The sequence below is a fragment of the Hyperoodon ampullatus genome, assembly GCF_949752795.1.
Source record: "Hyperoodon ampullatus genome assembly, chromosome: 11".
In the NCBI taxonomy this organism is placed as follows: Eukaryota; Metazoa; Chordata; class Mammalia; order Artiodactyla; family Ziphiidae; genus Hyperoodon; species Hyperoodon ampullatus.
The window spans coordinates 20,840,289-20,857,162 of record NC_136924.1 but is presented as its reverse complement, the minus strand read 5'-3'; the positions used below and the strand labels follow the sequence as shown (position 1 = coordinate 20,857,162).

Here is a 16,874-nt window from a genome sequence, read left to right as displayed (position 1 = left end):
AACATGTTCACTAATACTACATGACCTCTTAGAAAATTCAGCCAAATATACCTTTAAAGATGAAACACAAAGAACAATTACCTCCTCTGGCATTTCTTCTTGGTCAGTAACACCAAACAGAGATTTGCACCCTGATGTGATGTCCAACATCTTTTTTCCATAATTTATAATCATTACTGCCAGGTCATATTCCTTCCATGAACGCAGAATCTAATTTAAAATATTTATTAATTATCTGTTGGAAACTCAAGTCTATTTTCAAGAGTCATGTATCATCTTCCATAAATTCAAAAGTCTCATGTTTTGGATATAACTCCCCTGTTTCTGTTAAGGAAACTGTAAGCTTACCTCCAGATCATATTTCCCTAGAATTAAAACTGCATGATTTCACTATTTTAAATAAAAGACAAAACCAGGAGTCTCATCAGTAATGAATTCTCTGTATCTCTGGGACATACAGCCATACCTCTTTTGGTATAGTAAGTTAACTATGAAAAAACATTTCTACTTAAAAGATCCATGCTAAAACAAAATCATTCTTAAAGGTCACATAACCACCACTTCTTGTCTTGAGTTGTCTTCTTTGTGAAATGGCACAATTACTGACCTCATGATGTCTTGGGGGCATTTATAGCAGTAAATGATTTACAAGACATTCTGGCAGTAAACTAGGCTGGAGGTCAGCTGGTTTTGGCAGGTTCTCCATGAGCCGTAGGGGAAGCACACACTGACTCACAAGAAGGGGCCCGCTCTGCCACTCTCGTCCACGTTCCTGGTTACAAACTGTTATCTGGCCTCCTCTAGCCTGGCCCTTACCTACCTCTCCAGTGTCATCTTCCACTATTCACCTCCTTGCGCTTTAAGCTTACAAAATATTAAGCCAAGTATAAATCCTGCTACTCACCATGGTATCAGGACTTCATGCCTTCCTACAGCTGAGGCCTTTCCCAGAACAGCTTTCCCACCTGATTTATATAGCTTTACTTGGTCATTAAAACCTGGGCTCTAGCACTAACTCCAGGAAAGCTTCCCTGGCCAGCAATCTGATTTGCATAGACCCTGCTCTAGTGAAAGAGCCCATAAAGGGGACGTATTCACTGTGAATCCCCAGGACAATACTCTCAGGGTATAAATAAGTTTGTATGAATTTATCTGTAGATGTATTCTGTTAAGCTAAATAGGTTAGTATTTAAGATAAGTAACAACTATTACTTCCCAGGCAGGGATAGAATATATAAGGTGGCTGAAAAACAGTGAGTGGCTGCTTGAAGCTCATAAGACCTACCTAATGCAAATGCTAAGAACTGGAAATATTTCTGTAGGACCAGGGCAATGGTGTTAAACTAATGTTGACTGTGGGACGGAATGTGGAAAGGAAAACAGTGAAACAAATTTTGCCAAGGTAGGTGGGGTTAGGTCAAGCAGGGCTTTGAATGCTGGGCAAAACTGTCCAATCTCATTGTAAAACTGATATGAGAGGGAACAAGTTTTGTTATTAGAAAACAGAAGTGAGCTAACGTTTGCTCCCCATTCACCTTTGCTTTCCAACATATTTGGTTTATACAGCACTGTGCAATCTTTTCTCCTTGTTTTAACATGCCAGTGGAAAATACTTAAATGAGAATGAATTTTTCCAAACAAAAGAACAGAGAACCAATTCTACTTAACATACCAAATGGTGAATAGAAATTTTTTAAATGTGCCAGATGTTTGGCATAATAAATTTTTTAACAAGGTGAAAATAATCAAATATTTAAGATGACATGTCTCAGAAGTGGTACTTTATTTGGAATTCTGACAGCTTTCAGAAAAAAATACTGCTCCTTAAAGAAGAAAGATTGAACCATCCGGAAAGATTACCAATTTTTAAAACAGAACAGAGAAAAGAAACAGGGCCGTTTGACTAATTGGGCTTTACATGTCCTAAGAGAAAATCTCTATAAAAATATGTTTATATCAAATGAATGCCTCAAATCTGGGATTCAGGGGTAGTCAGGCTTCTGGGTCTATTGGTCAGGCTGGAGGAAACTTCTGAAATGACAATTCTCAGAGTATCAGTTTGGGACAGAACCAGCTCTAGCATCAAATCCTGACATTAATATATAGTGTGTTGGCCAAAAAGTTCTTTGGGGTTTTGAGTTAACACCTCACAGAAAACCCAAACTAACTTTTTTGGCCAATTCAATCTACTTTAAAGAAAATGTCCAGAACATTCAGGGTCATTTCTACAATAACGTCCAGAGGATCTCAAAATGATTCCTCAGGCGGGGGAAAGGGGCTGGAGTCACGGGTGACGGTCAAGAAATACAGAGCCACACACACACACAAAAAAAGGGCTTCCCTGGTGGCGCAGTGGTTGAGAGTCCGCCTGCCGATGCAGGGGACACCGGTTCGTGCCCCGTCTGGGAAGATCCCACATGCCGCGGAGCGGCTGGGCCCGTGAGCCACGGCCTCTGAGCCTGCGCATCCGGAGCCTGTGCTCCGCAACGGGAGAGGCCACAACAGTGAGATGCCTGCGTACCGCAAAAAAAAAAAAAAAGAAATACAGAGCCAGCCGCAAACTGCTGTGGGAGAAAAACCACAGGCAGCTGAGAGAGGAGGCATGTGAATTTCGTGGAGGACCTCAGCCTCCACGCGGCCCCAAACGCTGGTTGGAAACCCTGCTTATTCTAGGTCAGCACTCTCTCCCGTCTCCCACGGGGGCTGTTACACAAACATCTTCTCACATCTCTTCTTCCCACCCTTACTCTCCACCTCCCCACTCTCTGCAAATGACCTTGCTTCCTTTCCAGAGAGCAGTGCAGGGGAACTGGCGTATCTGCTGTCCCCAAACCCACCTACACACCCATGCGTAAGGATAACCATCCTCCTCCTGTGAGAGAGGAGAGGCAGATGTCCTGTCCAAGCTAACCCCACACATGCCCAGATCCCGCTGCTGGGACCCTGGTCTAGGGGCCACCTCTCCTCCCCTCCATCCTTATCCCTTCCCTCTCCTGACTCGTCCCCATTAAGGGTCATATACGGAGTGCCTGTGTAAGCAGGACTGGTTTTTTGGTTGGCTGGTTGGTTGGCTGTTTAGTTGGGTTTTAGCAGGAGAAGTTGCTATTGGCAAGTTACAAGCAATGAGCTACCTTGGAATTAAAGTTTCTTTGTTCTGGAAGAAACACTGCAGCAGCCACGGTTGGTTATTTAAATGGAAGGTGAACAGCTGCCCAGTGCCCTGGAAAGACAGTGTAACCTGGTATTCTCTTACTTGAAAATGACACCCCTGTCCTGGAAATACTCATTGATGGAAGTGTTCGGGGGGAAAGGGGAAGGTGAGGCCAAGCAGATGAATATATTCCGAAGAAAAGTAACCTTGGAAGGTGCCCTTTTAGCCCAGGATTACACTAATTGATGTGTGTGTGTGACTGAGCAGTGGGCATGGAAGGGGTCCTTTGGACTGTGTGGGACCCCTGCTTTCAACAGTTACCCCCTTGTGACAATGACAAAATTAATAGCACCAGAAAGATTCTTAAGGTTGGGGAGGGGTTAGGAATAATCAAACAGCTTTGGACTAATCACCTTTCCAACTCTTCCCCTTGCCTAGTGGAAGCCGGATGCGACCCGTGGACTGACAACACCCTTGAGATTCTTAGACAGTTCTCTCCTTTTCTTACTCTACACATTGACCCCGGGTGATACCATCTATCTCTGTTGCCTCAGTTGAGTCCATATACTAATGACTCTGTTGTCTTTACATATTTGGTCTCTCCTGAACTTCAAGCCTATAGGTCCCATTATATAATGTCCACCTCTCTGGGCATCCTGTATGCCCCCAAATTCCATATATTCAAAACCCATGATCTTTTCCCCCTTCCCCACCCAGGGTTCAACTAACTGCATTGTACTCACCCCGCTGCCCAGAGAGCTGGAGTACTGTGGACTCTTCCCTCTCCCTCCTTGATCCCCCGCTATTCAATTCTATCTCATAAATAACTCCGGAATCCTTTCAATTCTATCTCTCACTTTTTCCACACTAGTTTAGTTCATCACTTCTCGCCTTCTAACTCATCTCCTGCCTCGGATCTTATCTCCCTCTAATTATTAGGTGTTGTGCAATCAGAATAATTTCTTTTTTCTAAAATGCAAATCTCATTACATCATTCCCAGGTTTGAAACCCTTGAATGGCTCCTCTCTGACTTCATTAGATGGCCATTCATCATCTTGTTCACTGTTCCACTTTTTAAGGTGACTGAAATATTTAATCGTATCTTCCAAAATTAAAAATAAATCTGATCTTTCTTTTCCCAAACTGTGAAATTATTTCCTATTTTCTCATTGATTACTGCCTGAGGCAATCAATGTTAATAATCCTGCAACTGTTGTATTTTTAAAAAACAAATGCCTTTAAGCTTTGTCTATAGTGTCTTATCATTAAAAAAAAGTATTTTTAAATTATCATGTCATCTACTTATCTATTTTTGTGTGTATCTTTTGAATTTTGTGCCCTGTTGAGAAAGGTCTCCCCTGATTTCAAGGCAATCCAAATATCCTCAAATCCATCTGGACTTCATTTTGTTTACAGTATGAGGTAGGGCTCTAACGTTATTCTCTTTTTTTTTTTTTTTTTTTTTTTTTTTTGCGGTACGCAGGCCTCTCACTGCTGCGGCCCCTCCCGTTGCGGAGCACAGGCTCCGGACGCGCAGGCTCAGCGGCCATGGCTCACGGGCCCAGCTGCTCCGCGGCATGTGGGATCTTCCCGGACGGGGCACGAACCCGTGTCCCCTGCATCAGCCTGCGGACTCTCAACCACTGCGCCACCAGGGAAGCCCTCTGGCGTTATTTTCAAATGAAGAGTCGGTTATATCACCACCTTTTAAATTATCATTTTCTCAATGAATATAAATGCCACCTTTGTCTTATATTAAGTTCTTTCTGTAGACCCGGGGCCGGCTCTTCCTGGAGTCTCTATTTTATTCCACTGATCTATTTGCCCATTACTCTGTTAAGACCATTTTTTATTGAAGTGGCCTTGGTAAATTTTAATACCTACTGAGAATTTCTAAGTAGCACTAATCAGTTTCAAAGAAACCTCACTAGGATTCTGATTAAAACTGCAATGCATGGAAATATTATTTTAGGAAAGATTTATATAGCTATGACAGTAAGCCTTCCTATTCAGGAACTTGGTGTGGCCTGCCATATGTGCAGATTTTAGTTTGTGTCCTTCAGTAAGATTTCACATTTTTTTTATTTAGGTTCTTTAACATTTTGTTAAGTTTAAAATAGTATGTATTATAAGTGGTATATTTTCCACTGTCCATTTCTAACTGGCTACTACTCATATTAAAAATAAAAACAATAAGAAAAACATAAACAAAACCCAACTTATCAGTTTGTGTCTTACATAACTTTATAACTTCTTATAAATTCTTATACCACTTTATAAATTCTCTTTAATTCTAGTAATCTTTTACTAGATTCTCATGGGTTTTTGAGACCTCTGCAATTACAAACAAATTATGCTTTTCTAATATTATAAAATTATTTCATACCCTTATCTATTTCATCAGACCGGATCTCTACAAATAATGAATCACATTATTAAGAGTCAGTATCTCCTGTGCCTGATTTTAAGGACACAGCTTCACAAATTTGCCATTTAGTATGATATTTGCTAAAAATTTTTGGTAAATGTCTTTATCATTATGCAATAACTTCCTTCCCTTCCTAACCTATTTAGAAGTTTTATTAGGAAAAGTTGCTAAGTGTTATCAAATGCCTTTGTAGCATTTTTCATATAACCTAATTGTTTTTCTCCTTTAATTTGCTGTTGTAAAAAATTCAAGTTTTGTTTTAATTCAGACTTCATCTTTAATACTTGACAATGAGACTGCCCTAAGACCAGAAAGTGCCAGATGCCATCCAGGAGCGACTGGAAGGACACTACATAATGCCTCTCTTTGTCCTGATTAATGTTTTGGACACTGAATTCTGCTTTTTCAAATACGAAAATTGCTACCCTTCCTTTATTTTTGTTTGCATTTTCCCAATATCTTTGTCTATTTATTTTTCAAATTGCTTGTTATCTCGTTTTACAAGTGTTTCTTCAAATAATACACATTTGAATCTGCCTTTTCAGCCCATCTGACAGTCTCTGTCTCCTGAGTTCATTCATGCTTAGCGAAGTAATTATGTACTTGGTTTTATTCCTTCCATCTTAAATACAATCTCACTTTCCTTCTTCTTACTTTGGCTGAATTAGCCATTTTTCGTCCCTGTCATTTTTTCCTGTTCCTTTTTCCTCCCTGTCATTCCTCTGTTTGCTTTTCTTTCCTGTCAATTTTGAAGTCCTACTGTGCTTTAAAGATCAGCTCATGCCTACATATTCCTGAGTCATCTTTAAATATATATATTACATCAAAAGAAAATAATAATGTTATACAATATATGTGGGGACTTCCCTGGTGGCACAGTGGTTAAGAATCCGCCTGCAAATGCAGGGGACACGGGTTCGAGCTGTGGTTCGGGAAGATCTCACATGCCGCGGAGCAACTAAGCCCATGCGCCACAACTACTGAGCCTGCGCTCTAGAGCCCATGAACCACAACTATCTGAGCCCACATGCCACAACTACTGAAGCCCACGCTCCTAGAGCCCGTGCTCCACAACAAGAGAAGCCACTGCAATGAGAGGCCCGCGCACCACAACGAAGAGTAGCCCCCGCTCACTGCAACTAGAGAAAGCCCGCACGCAGCAACGAAGACCCAATGCAGCCAAAAATAAATAAATTAATTAATTTTAAAAAATAATGTTATACAACATGTATTTTTATACTATATGTATTTTTAACACACATGCACCAAGCATCTATAGCTGCTCACACCTCCCTCAACTCCAAACAGGATAGAAGCTTTAGTTCTAGGTTACTGTTAAGTTTTTCTTTCAAGGATGACTCTTGTATTTCAAAAGTCCCTACTTAGCATTTATATTACAAAGTCCTAATCACATCATTATTATCTATTTAACTTTAATAATACATATATTGCAAGATTCGATGCTCCCATTATTCCTCTCCTTTTTGTCTTTCCCTATCTTGGGATTTCTGTTCTGAACCAACTGTCATTTGATAGAGTATTTCCCCAAGTGTTGTCCTCAGATAAGTACATGGACAGAATATTTTTTAAATGCCTGCACTTTTGAAAATGTTTATTTTGCCCTGACAAATGAATGATATCTTTTCCTGGTTATTAATTTTTGGGCCTTAGTCTTCTTCCCTGAGGATTCTATAAATGTTGCTCCAGGAGTTTAACTGTTAGTGTTGCTGATAAAAAAAAAGCCTGAAGCTAATTGATTCTCTTTCCATTGCAAATAAATAATCTGTTCTTTGGGTCTCAAAAATTTAAGATTCGTCCTTATCCTTGGACTTCAGGAATTTCATCAACATGTGTCTACACATATATTCTTACATTAATCCTGCCTGGGACTCAGAAAGATGATTACTTCTCTACTTATTTCTTTTCTACCTCCATACTCCTTTATTTCATGTTATGACTTCTGGATCTGTCTTGTGAATTTATCTCTAGATAATTCTATTCTACATTGTTGGGTATTTCTTGAGCTTCCAGATGTGACTCAAGAAGTATCATAATCATAATCTTTACCTATTTAATTTTTTAATCAAAAATTAAATTTGTTGTATATGAAAGCTGTTAAGAGTAAATCCTAAGAGTTCTCATCACAAGGAAAAAATTTTTTTTCTATTTCTTTAATTTTGTATCTATAGGAGATGATGCATGTTCACTAAATTTATTGTGGTAATCACTTCATGATGTATGTAAATCAAGTCATTATGTTGTACACCTTAAACTTACACAGTGCTCTATGCCAGTTATATATCAGTAAAACCGGAAGAAAAAAATTAAATTTGTTCTGATTGCATTGCTTGAAAGGTTTCTTTTTCTTAAGTCATCTCTGATCCTTTTCAACATGGTGAGGGTAAATAACACAATTATTCTAGTGTCTGGCCTGCTCTTTCCCCCTTGGGGTTCTGAGTTCCCTTAAGTGAGTTGTTATTTTTCTTCCTGCTAAAGGCTTACGCTCCCTCAGCATCTACACAGACCAGGTCATAGATGTCTCTCCAACAGCGGCAAACCAGTGAGTGACGGAAGGAATATGATTTTCTGCTCCTGAGGTCAGGCGAGGAGCCTGAATTGCCAGCAAATCATGACCTTTTTGCTAAGGTAGAGGGTAGAGGCCTCTCTGTTGCCAGACCTCCACAGAAGCAAACTTAAGTCCCATCATATCAGCCCATCCATGCAGTATTCTTCCAGATCACTGCCAAATCAGAAAGGTTCTGGGAAGACTACATAATAGGTAGGCAAATATGGCCCTTCTTTGAAGAGATTCACTGGATTCAGTCAACCAAAGCCTTTGAAGAAACACACAGTGCTGGCCTTTGAGCCAAGCAGTAATGATACATAAGCCTACCTCTCTGCCTCTGGTATCTTGTTCTTTCTTGTTTCTAAAATGAATGAGGGCCCATAAAATGTCCTCTTTCCAGCCCCCTCTCCCTGGCCTAAGATAGGCCCTTCCAGACTTTACCAACTAGCCTGCTCAGGCTACTTTTGATCTAAAATGCTTTGGGGGTATTATTTTTCAAAGTATTCTAATTACTGTGATTACAAGTAGCTTAACTTGCTAAATCATTAGGGCTCCTAAGTTTCATGACACTAGACAAAGAATGAGATAAATACCTTTGTTATGTAGAAGATACAACAAGCTATCATGTGCTGTACACTTTCAAAGCTCGCAGTATGTTTCTTTGAGTGAATATTTGGTAGTCCTTGCAAAACCACAACACACTTTATCAAGATCTGAAATACAGAAGCACAATGGTTTTTGTTGAAAACTATCATCCTTACTCATTAAAAAATGCTCTATTCAAATCATGAAGGTTTTAAGCCATCAAATTTTATTGTTATTAATAATTATGGTTAAATTGCTTATTATGCATAAAGAAGTGTACCCGGAGATAAAATTGATAAATTCAATTTTCAGATGAGTCCTTCATCTAAAGTAACTTAAAAACTAGTGGAGAGGATAAAATAAATATACAAGTAAATAAAACAAAGCTCATTTTGACAAGTGCCGTAAAAGACATAGGCAGAATGTTACATGTGTACAAGAAACTAAAGATCACATTCAGGCTTAGGAGGACTTTGAAAAACCACACAGAGAAAGATGTACCATATTAAATATACAGTGATACGGGTACTTGATAAAATAGTTTCCTTTAAAATTAAAACCAAGCACTCATATCCCAGGAAATCAATTAATATTGGCACTTACTTCCTTAACTACTCTTCATCTTATGTGATCCTGAATTTGATCCAGAGCTGGACAATTAAGTTGAGCTTTCAATACTGCCTCACAGTTCTGAGCAATATTACAATCAGAAAAGCAGAGCTGAGATTGCATCAATCTATTCATCATTCAGATTATTCCAAAAGACAAATTAATATATGGAGGTTGGTCCTTTGTGGGCACATTAATTGCTTCAAGCCACCAATCTAACAATATTATTACTGTTGTTACGGAACACTTATGAATTTTTTTAATGCTGCTTTAATTCCTCCCCTTCACCATCACCCTCTCCCACCCTACCGTACCATATCCCCAAATCGTGTTAACAACCTAGTAGCTCTGTAGTTTTCTCTAGGCTCATGTAATTATGCGTGTGTGTGTGTGTGTATAAATGTGTGTGTATATATATATATGGAGGGTTAATGTTATTTTACAAAATGAAATTTATACACACTTTTCTGAACTATGCATCTCCCCTTCAAGCACGTCTTGTGAAAAATCCCTCCAAGTCTACAAATATACCTCTAATTCATCATTTCTAATGGTTGCATAATATTATTTAGTGTGAACCAATCATAATTTATTCAGCCATTTCCAGATTCTTCCTGTTGCACAGTTTTAAGGTTGATGTTTTACGATCTGGCAGTACTGGCCATCCTCCTGTTACTGCCTGTCCTCTTTGTCTCCAGCTTTTTTACCACCATCAAGAATGCCACACGGGCTTCCTGGTGGCGCAGTGGTTGGGAGTCTGCCTGCCGATGCAGGGGACATGGGTTCGTGCCCCGGTGTGGGAGGATCCCGCGTGCCGCGGGGCGTCTGGGCCCGTGAGCCATGGCCGCTGAGCCTGCGCGTCCGGAGCCTGTGCTCCGCAACGGGAGAGGCCACAACAGTGAGAGGCCCGCGTACCACAAAAAAAAAAAAAAAAAGAATGCCACAATAACAATAAACATGCTTATACAGGGAATTCCCTGGTGGTCCAGTGGTTAGGACTTAGCGCTTTCACTGCCATGGCCTGGGTTCAATCCCCCAGTTGGGGAACTAAGATCCCACAAGCAGTGTGGTGTGGACACACAAAAACAACAACAGAAAAAAACACCCTTATACAAGCTCAGTTGCCAAAATGAGTGGCAAGTGAGGTGCCAGCTTTGAGATGATACCCAGCGAGGGTGAGGCACCGTCCTCCAGGGCCCAGTATATACTCTGAATCAGTGACCCTTATGTGGTACTGTGTTCCCAGCAGGTAGAACACATGGAAACAACGGGTGGAACTAGGGGTGATTTTAATCTATGGGATAAATTGCTAATAAAGGGACAGCTGTGTTGGGTAAATGTACTTTTAAATTTAGTAAAATCTTACTCTATGGGAAAAATTACTAGCAGAGGAATTTCTATGTCAGGTATATTTGCTTTTAATTTTAAATTATATTCAGTTTAATTAAGATTGCTTTACCAAATTTCAAAGCCAATAAAATTCACATTTCTCCCACCAATGAAAGGGAATGTCTTTGCCCCACATTCTCACCAGCAACAGGAGTTATAGATCTTTTCAACTCTGCTAGTGATATTATATTACTGATTTAATGTGCATTTCTGTGGATATTCAGAATTTGAGTATCTTTTCATATGTTTTTTGGCTACCTGAATTTGCTCTCCTGTGAACTGCCTATTATTATCCTGTGCCCATTTTTTATTAGTTACTGTCAATTTGTAAGACTTTTTGTTACGTATATTTACCCTCATCAGTGTTACTTTTCCCAGATCCCTACTATCTTTGTTATGGTCCCTTTCGTCACACATGTGTTGCCATAAATATAGTCAAATATGTCTTATTTTTCTTGTTATTTCCAAGAGTTCTATCTTGGTTAGAAAGTGTTCCCCAACCCTGGGTTGCACATGTAATCGCTTAGGTTGTTTTTTTTTTTCCCTAAAAGTTTTGGCTTTCTTTTACATCTGAGTCTTTAATACATCTGGACTTTCTATGTATGGTACAAAACAGGGGTCAAATTCTACTTTCTTTCAGAGGAATATCCAAATGTTTCACCACCATTTACTAACAATATCCATTATCTTCCCACTGAAGTGGAATGCCAATTCCATCTTATATTACATCCTCATCCAAAGTGAGGCCTGTTTCTGGAATCTCTCCTTTGTTCCACTCATCTTTTCCTGCTCTGAATAATACAATTTAATTTGAAACTCCTTTCCTAAGGTCTTCCTCATAGCTACAACCCACTTTCTGAGTTAAAGGCATCCTGAAGCTGTGGGATCCTGGAGAATGACAGGGGACTACCCTGAACTCAACCAACTAAGCATCAATTGCAGGCACTGTTCCCAGGGTGGTGTCTTTGCTGGAGCACACTAAAAGGGGAGCCTCCATGTGGCTGATGTTGTCTTTTCTATCCTATTGGACAGAAGTAACCTCCTCTGGGGAAGAAGTATCAGAAGGAGTTCCCAGTCACACTGGGCAGACAAGAACATACATTTAGAGTCTTGCCACAGGGCAATGATAACTCTCCCACCCTCTGACCTAATATTTTATGAAAGAACCTGAACTTTCTGGACACGTCTCAAAACAAAACATTGGACCACCATCAATAAACCATGTTAATTGAGCCTAATAAACAAGAAATGGCAAATACGTTGCAGATGTGAGATGCATGTCCTCCAGAGGGTAGAAATAAAACCTAAGAAGAGTCAGGGGCCTGACACATTAATGAAATGTCTGAGACATGCTAAGACACTCCCTCCAAAGTAGGTCTGACATCTGGAATCTCTCACCTCTAAGAAGACAGAACAATGCCAGGGAAATGCTTTTGGGGTCCAGAGGAAGCATATTCCACATTTGGGAACACTGCTCTGATCCACTCACAAGTGACATGGAACTGCCAGCTATGAGTCTAGATTTTGGATTTTGGAGGCAGATCTCTTCAATAGCTGAACTATTGAGTTGGCCAAAAAGTTTGTTTGGTTTTAAATAAAAATAAGACACATTTTTCATTTTCACCAAGAACTTTATTGAACAACGAATTCACTAACCAAATGAACTTTTTGGCCAACCCAATACTTACTAGGTGGGGGGTATGTGAGAGAAGGGGGCATGTCTATGCTCCAGTTTAGCCCCTCCAAGGGGAATATTTGTTAAGTTATTGAAGCTCTCGGGTTAGTTTCCTCAGTGGTGAGTTAAACACTTTATAATTTGCATGAGTTCACTCATATCTTCTTGATTCTCAAAATCTGAGTCGATGATGGTGACAGCCAACGATGGTGATAATGATGACTTTGTGTAAGTATCAGCAGTCAAATCTTACTTCTCTCATTGCTTCCTGTGGTAGGCAGAATTCTAAGACAGTCCTCAAGATTCCGCCCCTGGTGTACAAGCCCTGTATAATCCCTTCTCCTTGAGGGCAAGTAGGACCTGTGATGGGATGCTCACTCTCATCACTACATTACATTATATAAGACTCCTTGTGCATCTTAGAGGGTACTCCCCTGCTGGCCTGGAAGATGCAAACTGCCATGTGGTGGAGAAGGCCATGTGGCAGGGCACTGGTAGCCAGCCCTTCAGAACTAAGGACCTCATCACACAGCCACAAGGAAATGAATTCTCTCAACAACCAATGAGTCTGGAAGAGAACCCAGAGGCTCAGGTGAGATCACAGCTCTGACCAACACCTTGATTTTAGCCTGATGAGACCCTGATCAGAAGATCCAGACAACCTGTATCCAGCCTCCTGACCTACAGAGACTATGAGATAGTAAATGGGTGTTGTTTTGAGCCATTGAGTTTATAGTGATTTGTTAGGAAGCATAGACAACTAATATAATCCCTTCAGCCAGGTCCCACCTATGCTTTTTCCAAAAATTCCAACTCCATCATAGAGACATCAAGTCTTTTTTCTCCTGGGTCATCCATCAGTTTTTCCCCCTAGATGATGGCTTTAACAATGTACTTTGAATAAATATTGTTTCTAACATTACAAGAACATAAAAATTGAAATAACTTTAAAAACCTAGAAAAGTATATTGCCAATATTTAAATATGGACAGCAATGGGGCTGACTGTTTTCAGGGTAACACATTTTAAGTCCTTATTTCTATTCGTCCAGATATACAATTTAAATTATTAGAACATTTTTCAGTTAACTCATGAAATTTCATAATACTTGCTCTTGACCTATGTGTACTTTCTAAGGACACATTGCTTTTTCTTTTCCAAAATGCATTATTGAGTTTCCTTTGTAAAATACCCTTATCTGAGGGGGAAAAAAATACCCTTACCCGTACAACAGGTACCAAAACAATATTGTGATAGATGATAGGAGCAAGGAGGCCATAACATTGAGTAACAGCTTGAAGGGCATAACTGGAATCATTTAGGTAGTTGCTCAGTTCCAATGCCACTAATACTCTCTCACATTCAGTTAGTCTAGCAATCTGTAAAGGAACAGGTATTGTTACTCAAGTTGAACATCAGGTACTTAACTCATGTGTCTCTAATGAGAAGAAAGGATAGGAAATGTGATCCTGTGGCTTAACAATAACAGGAAGGTTGATATAAAGAAAAACCTAAATTCAGGAACAACTCTAACTCCCCAATAATGCTACATATGGATGACAAGATCTTAGAATTAAACTTTAGAATTTTTTATAAATTATGATACAAATACCACTAGTGACAGAAAAGGAACCAATCTCTTTTAATTGGTAAGATAAAATCTTGCCTATAGTTTAGGGGGAAAAATCTAGCTTTTTCAAAAACATAAATTATAACCAATAATAATTAAAATATAATATTGCTGTAATATTGGTCCTACATGATTAACAGTATCTTAATTCCCTCCTGGATTTGTGAAAAACTGGTAAATTTACTCTAGACAAAACGAAATCTTCTATTATACTTCTGCTACTTAAAAAAAAAAAAGGTAAATTTTCAATAGACCAAACTAATCTTCTGTTATACTTCTGCTACTTAAAGTAAAATGTAAAGTTAGGCTTTGTGTGATTAAATGCCACTTAAAAAGAGTAAGAATGCTATCTTATTCCTTATTTCTCTTTCTTGGGGAAAGATTTCATTATTTGTCTGAATATACACACAAGATTGTGAACACAGAAAACAGTATGAGTGGCAACCAGAAATTTCCACACAGCGAATTATTATTAGAATGGTAGTCTAGCATTCTGGAATTCACTTAAGTACTTAAACATTGTCCTTATTTTCAGACTAAATTATGAAAAAAAGAAACTAAATGCAATGTAGTAGGAACAGGTTGATGGCTGTGAATGCTTAGGCTCTACAAGACTATGAACTTGTCTTAGGCAAAGAATCATGGTTTTTTTACTTTCATATCCACAGAAACTGGCACAGTCTCATGTAACAAGTTATTGGTTAATTAATTAATGAAAAGTGGATGATAGGAAAAAGCAACTGTAAAAGAAAAAAAATATATGGCAAAAGTCTCCATATACCTAAAGTGAGTAAAGAAGGAAAGAGAGAAAAAGAAGAGTGAACCTCAATCTAGATTGAAAAAAATAATGTAGGATTGTTACTAAAAGCAAGAGCATTGTAAGCTTGCTGATGTATGAAGAGCAATGTTTATAAGCACCCTGAGAACCTATCAATAAGAGGTAAGTTAAATTCTGCCTCTGCACAGGAATGCAATATTATAATTTTAAAGAATGTGGCAGATGGATATGTAACAGCATGAAAATATGTCCAAGATATATTATGAAAAGTGTTTAAAAGGCAAATTTCAGAACAGCAAGTAGATCATGATTCCATTTTTATAAATAATAACATATTTGTCTATGCATACTTTTAAAAATTGGAGAAATCACATGAAAACAATAATGTAGTATTCTTAGGGGCAACAGGATTACAATGGGTTTCACTTTATACTTTACACATTTTTGGATATTTGAATTGATACTACTTTTATTTGGGAAAAATATATATAAATTGAAAAGAAGGGAAAAACACCATGAACTCCAGCCTGTGAAACCTACATACAGTATCAAATAAACCAGCACAATCATGCAAAGCCCTCTCAGTCCATTCACAAGCCAGGATATTCAATCCCCAAAGAACATAAACTTGAAACATCAACAAACACAGGGAAATCAGCACATTTGCAATCACTTTAATTCACTTACTTGTTGAGAGGGGAAAATCTCATTGCCTTTAATATTATCACAGAAAAGATTTTCTTCTTTAATTTTAATGTCACTTGTTACAAAAATATTTCTAAGAAAAAGATATAAGAGAATTGAAGAACTCTCTGCCAAAATATCTGAATGTAATCTGCAAAAAGAAGTAAATGATGTTACAGGTATAAAATGATTTAGCATGTGAACTCAACTTTTTAGATTGATTTGTTCTTAATACCGACACAATGATCCCAAGACAGCAGCAAAAGTTTATGGAACAGAAGTTTGTGGAACAGTTACTCTTGCACAGCTGTTTAAATTGAAATTAAAGACTATGCTTAACAAGTTCACAACTAAGAAAATTAAGCTGTTGACATATTATGTCATGGATACATAAAAATAACTACTGGCAAAGTTTTCTGGTTCTGATATATAAAGTTCTATTCTATCAATATAATGAAATCGCTATAGATATTCAGAAGTTTGGGAAATAGGCCCAATATTTCAATCAATAAACTTTCTGAAAGTGAGGGTTATTTATAGCACAATCAGCCACGGTTAAAGAGGGGTAGACACGGAGAGATTTGGGGTGAGGCGGTGGAGGGTCAGAGTGACTTCTAATTATATTTTCTAAATCACAGTCAACAGTGCCAGCCACTGGCAAAACTGTGACATCTGTAGTCTTCCTTCTTTATTTCCATAGTCCCTTCCTTGCCCTTAAGCCTTACTTGGTGACAAACCCCTCTCTCCTAAGCTTCAAGTCCCTCCACTCTCCATACCCTCTATCCCTATAAAACGGGAAAGGATCTGACATAAGTAATTCACACCTGAAGACGATCTGTTTCACCACCATGTGAAACTCTGAAATTGTCTTTGCCCGGAGACTTGTAGTTCTCCCGCTTCTGCAACTCATACTAAACTTTCTTTGTCCTCGCGATGACCATGAGTACCTAGACATACACAGTGGGTCCAGACTGTCGCCTCCCTCTGGCTCTATTTCCTCCCCTACCCAGCTCGGGCTCTGGTCAGTTATTTCCATAGTGACCTCTCTAGCACTTCAGATTCTGCACCCCTTATTTTATGCAATAATCAACTTGCCTGACCTTGCATAGATGTCACCATTCGACTTTTCTATCCCTGCCACAATGGTCAATCAATTATTCACTTATTTATTCTCCTCATCTTTTTCTTTTTCCCACTCAAAGTAGCATTTGCTCAACACATACCATGACATTATTCTAGGCCCTGGGATATAAAGTTGAATCAAATGTAGCCCTCAGCCATAAGGAATGGGACTCTACTACAATGCATGTTACATAACATCAACTGAGTCATTAGTGATTCTCAGCAACACTTCCGTTTATCCCTGATGTCTCCTTGT

General features: G+C 38.9%; 1 protein-coding gene across 1 annotated transcript in view; it reads right to left on the bottom strand.

Annotated features, from left to right (window-relative positions):
- The window catches only part of CFAP54 (cilia and flagella associated protein 54), a gene marked incomplete at both ends in the record, with an annotated part of 308,135 nt that overhangs the window by 191,093 nt on the left and 100,168 nt on the right, over positions 1–16,874 (bottom strand). Inside the window, 4 exons of the mRNA XM_079714797.1 lie at positions 82–210; positions 8,740–8,859; positions 13,628–13,783; positions 15,500–15,647. Coding sequence (XP_079570923.1) covers positions 82–210; positions 8,740–8,859; positions 13,628–13,783; positions 15,500–15,647 — 553 coding nt within the window. The remainder of the gene's footprint in view (positions 1–81; positions 211–8,739; positions 8,860–13,627; positions 13,784–15,499; positions 15,648–16,874) is intronic.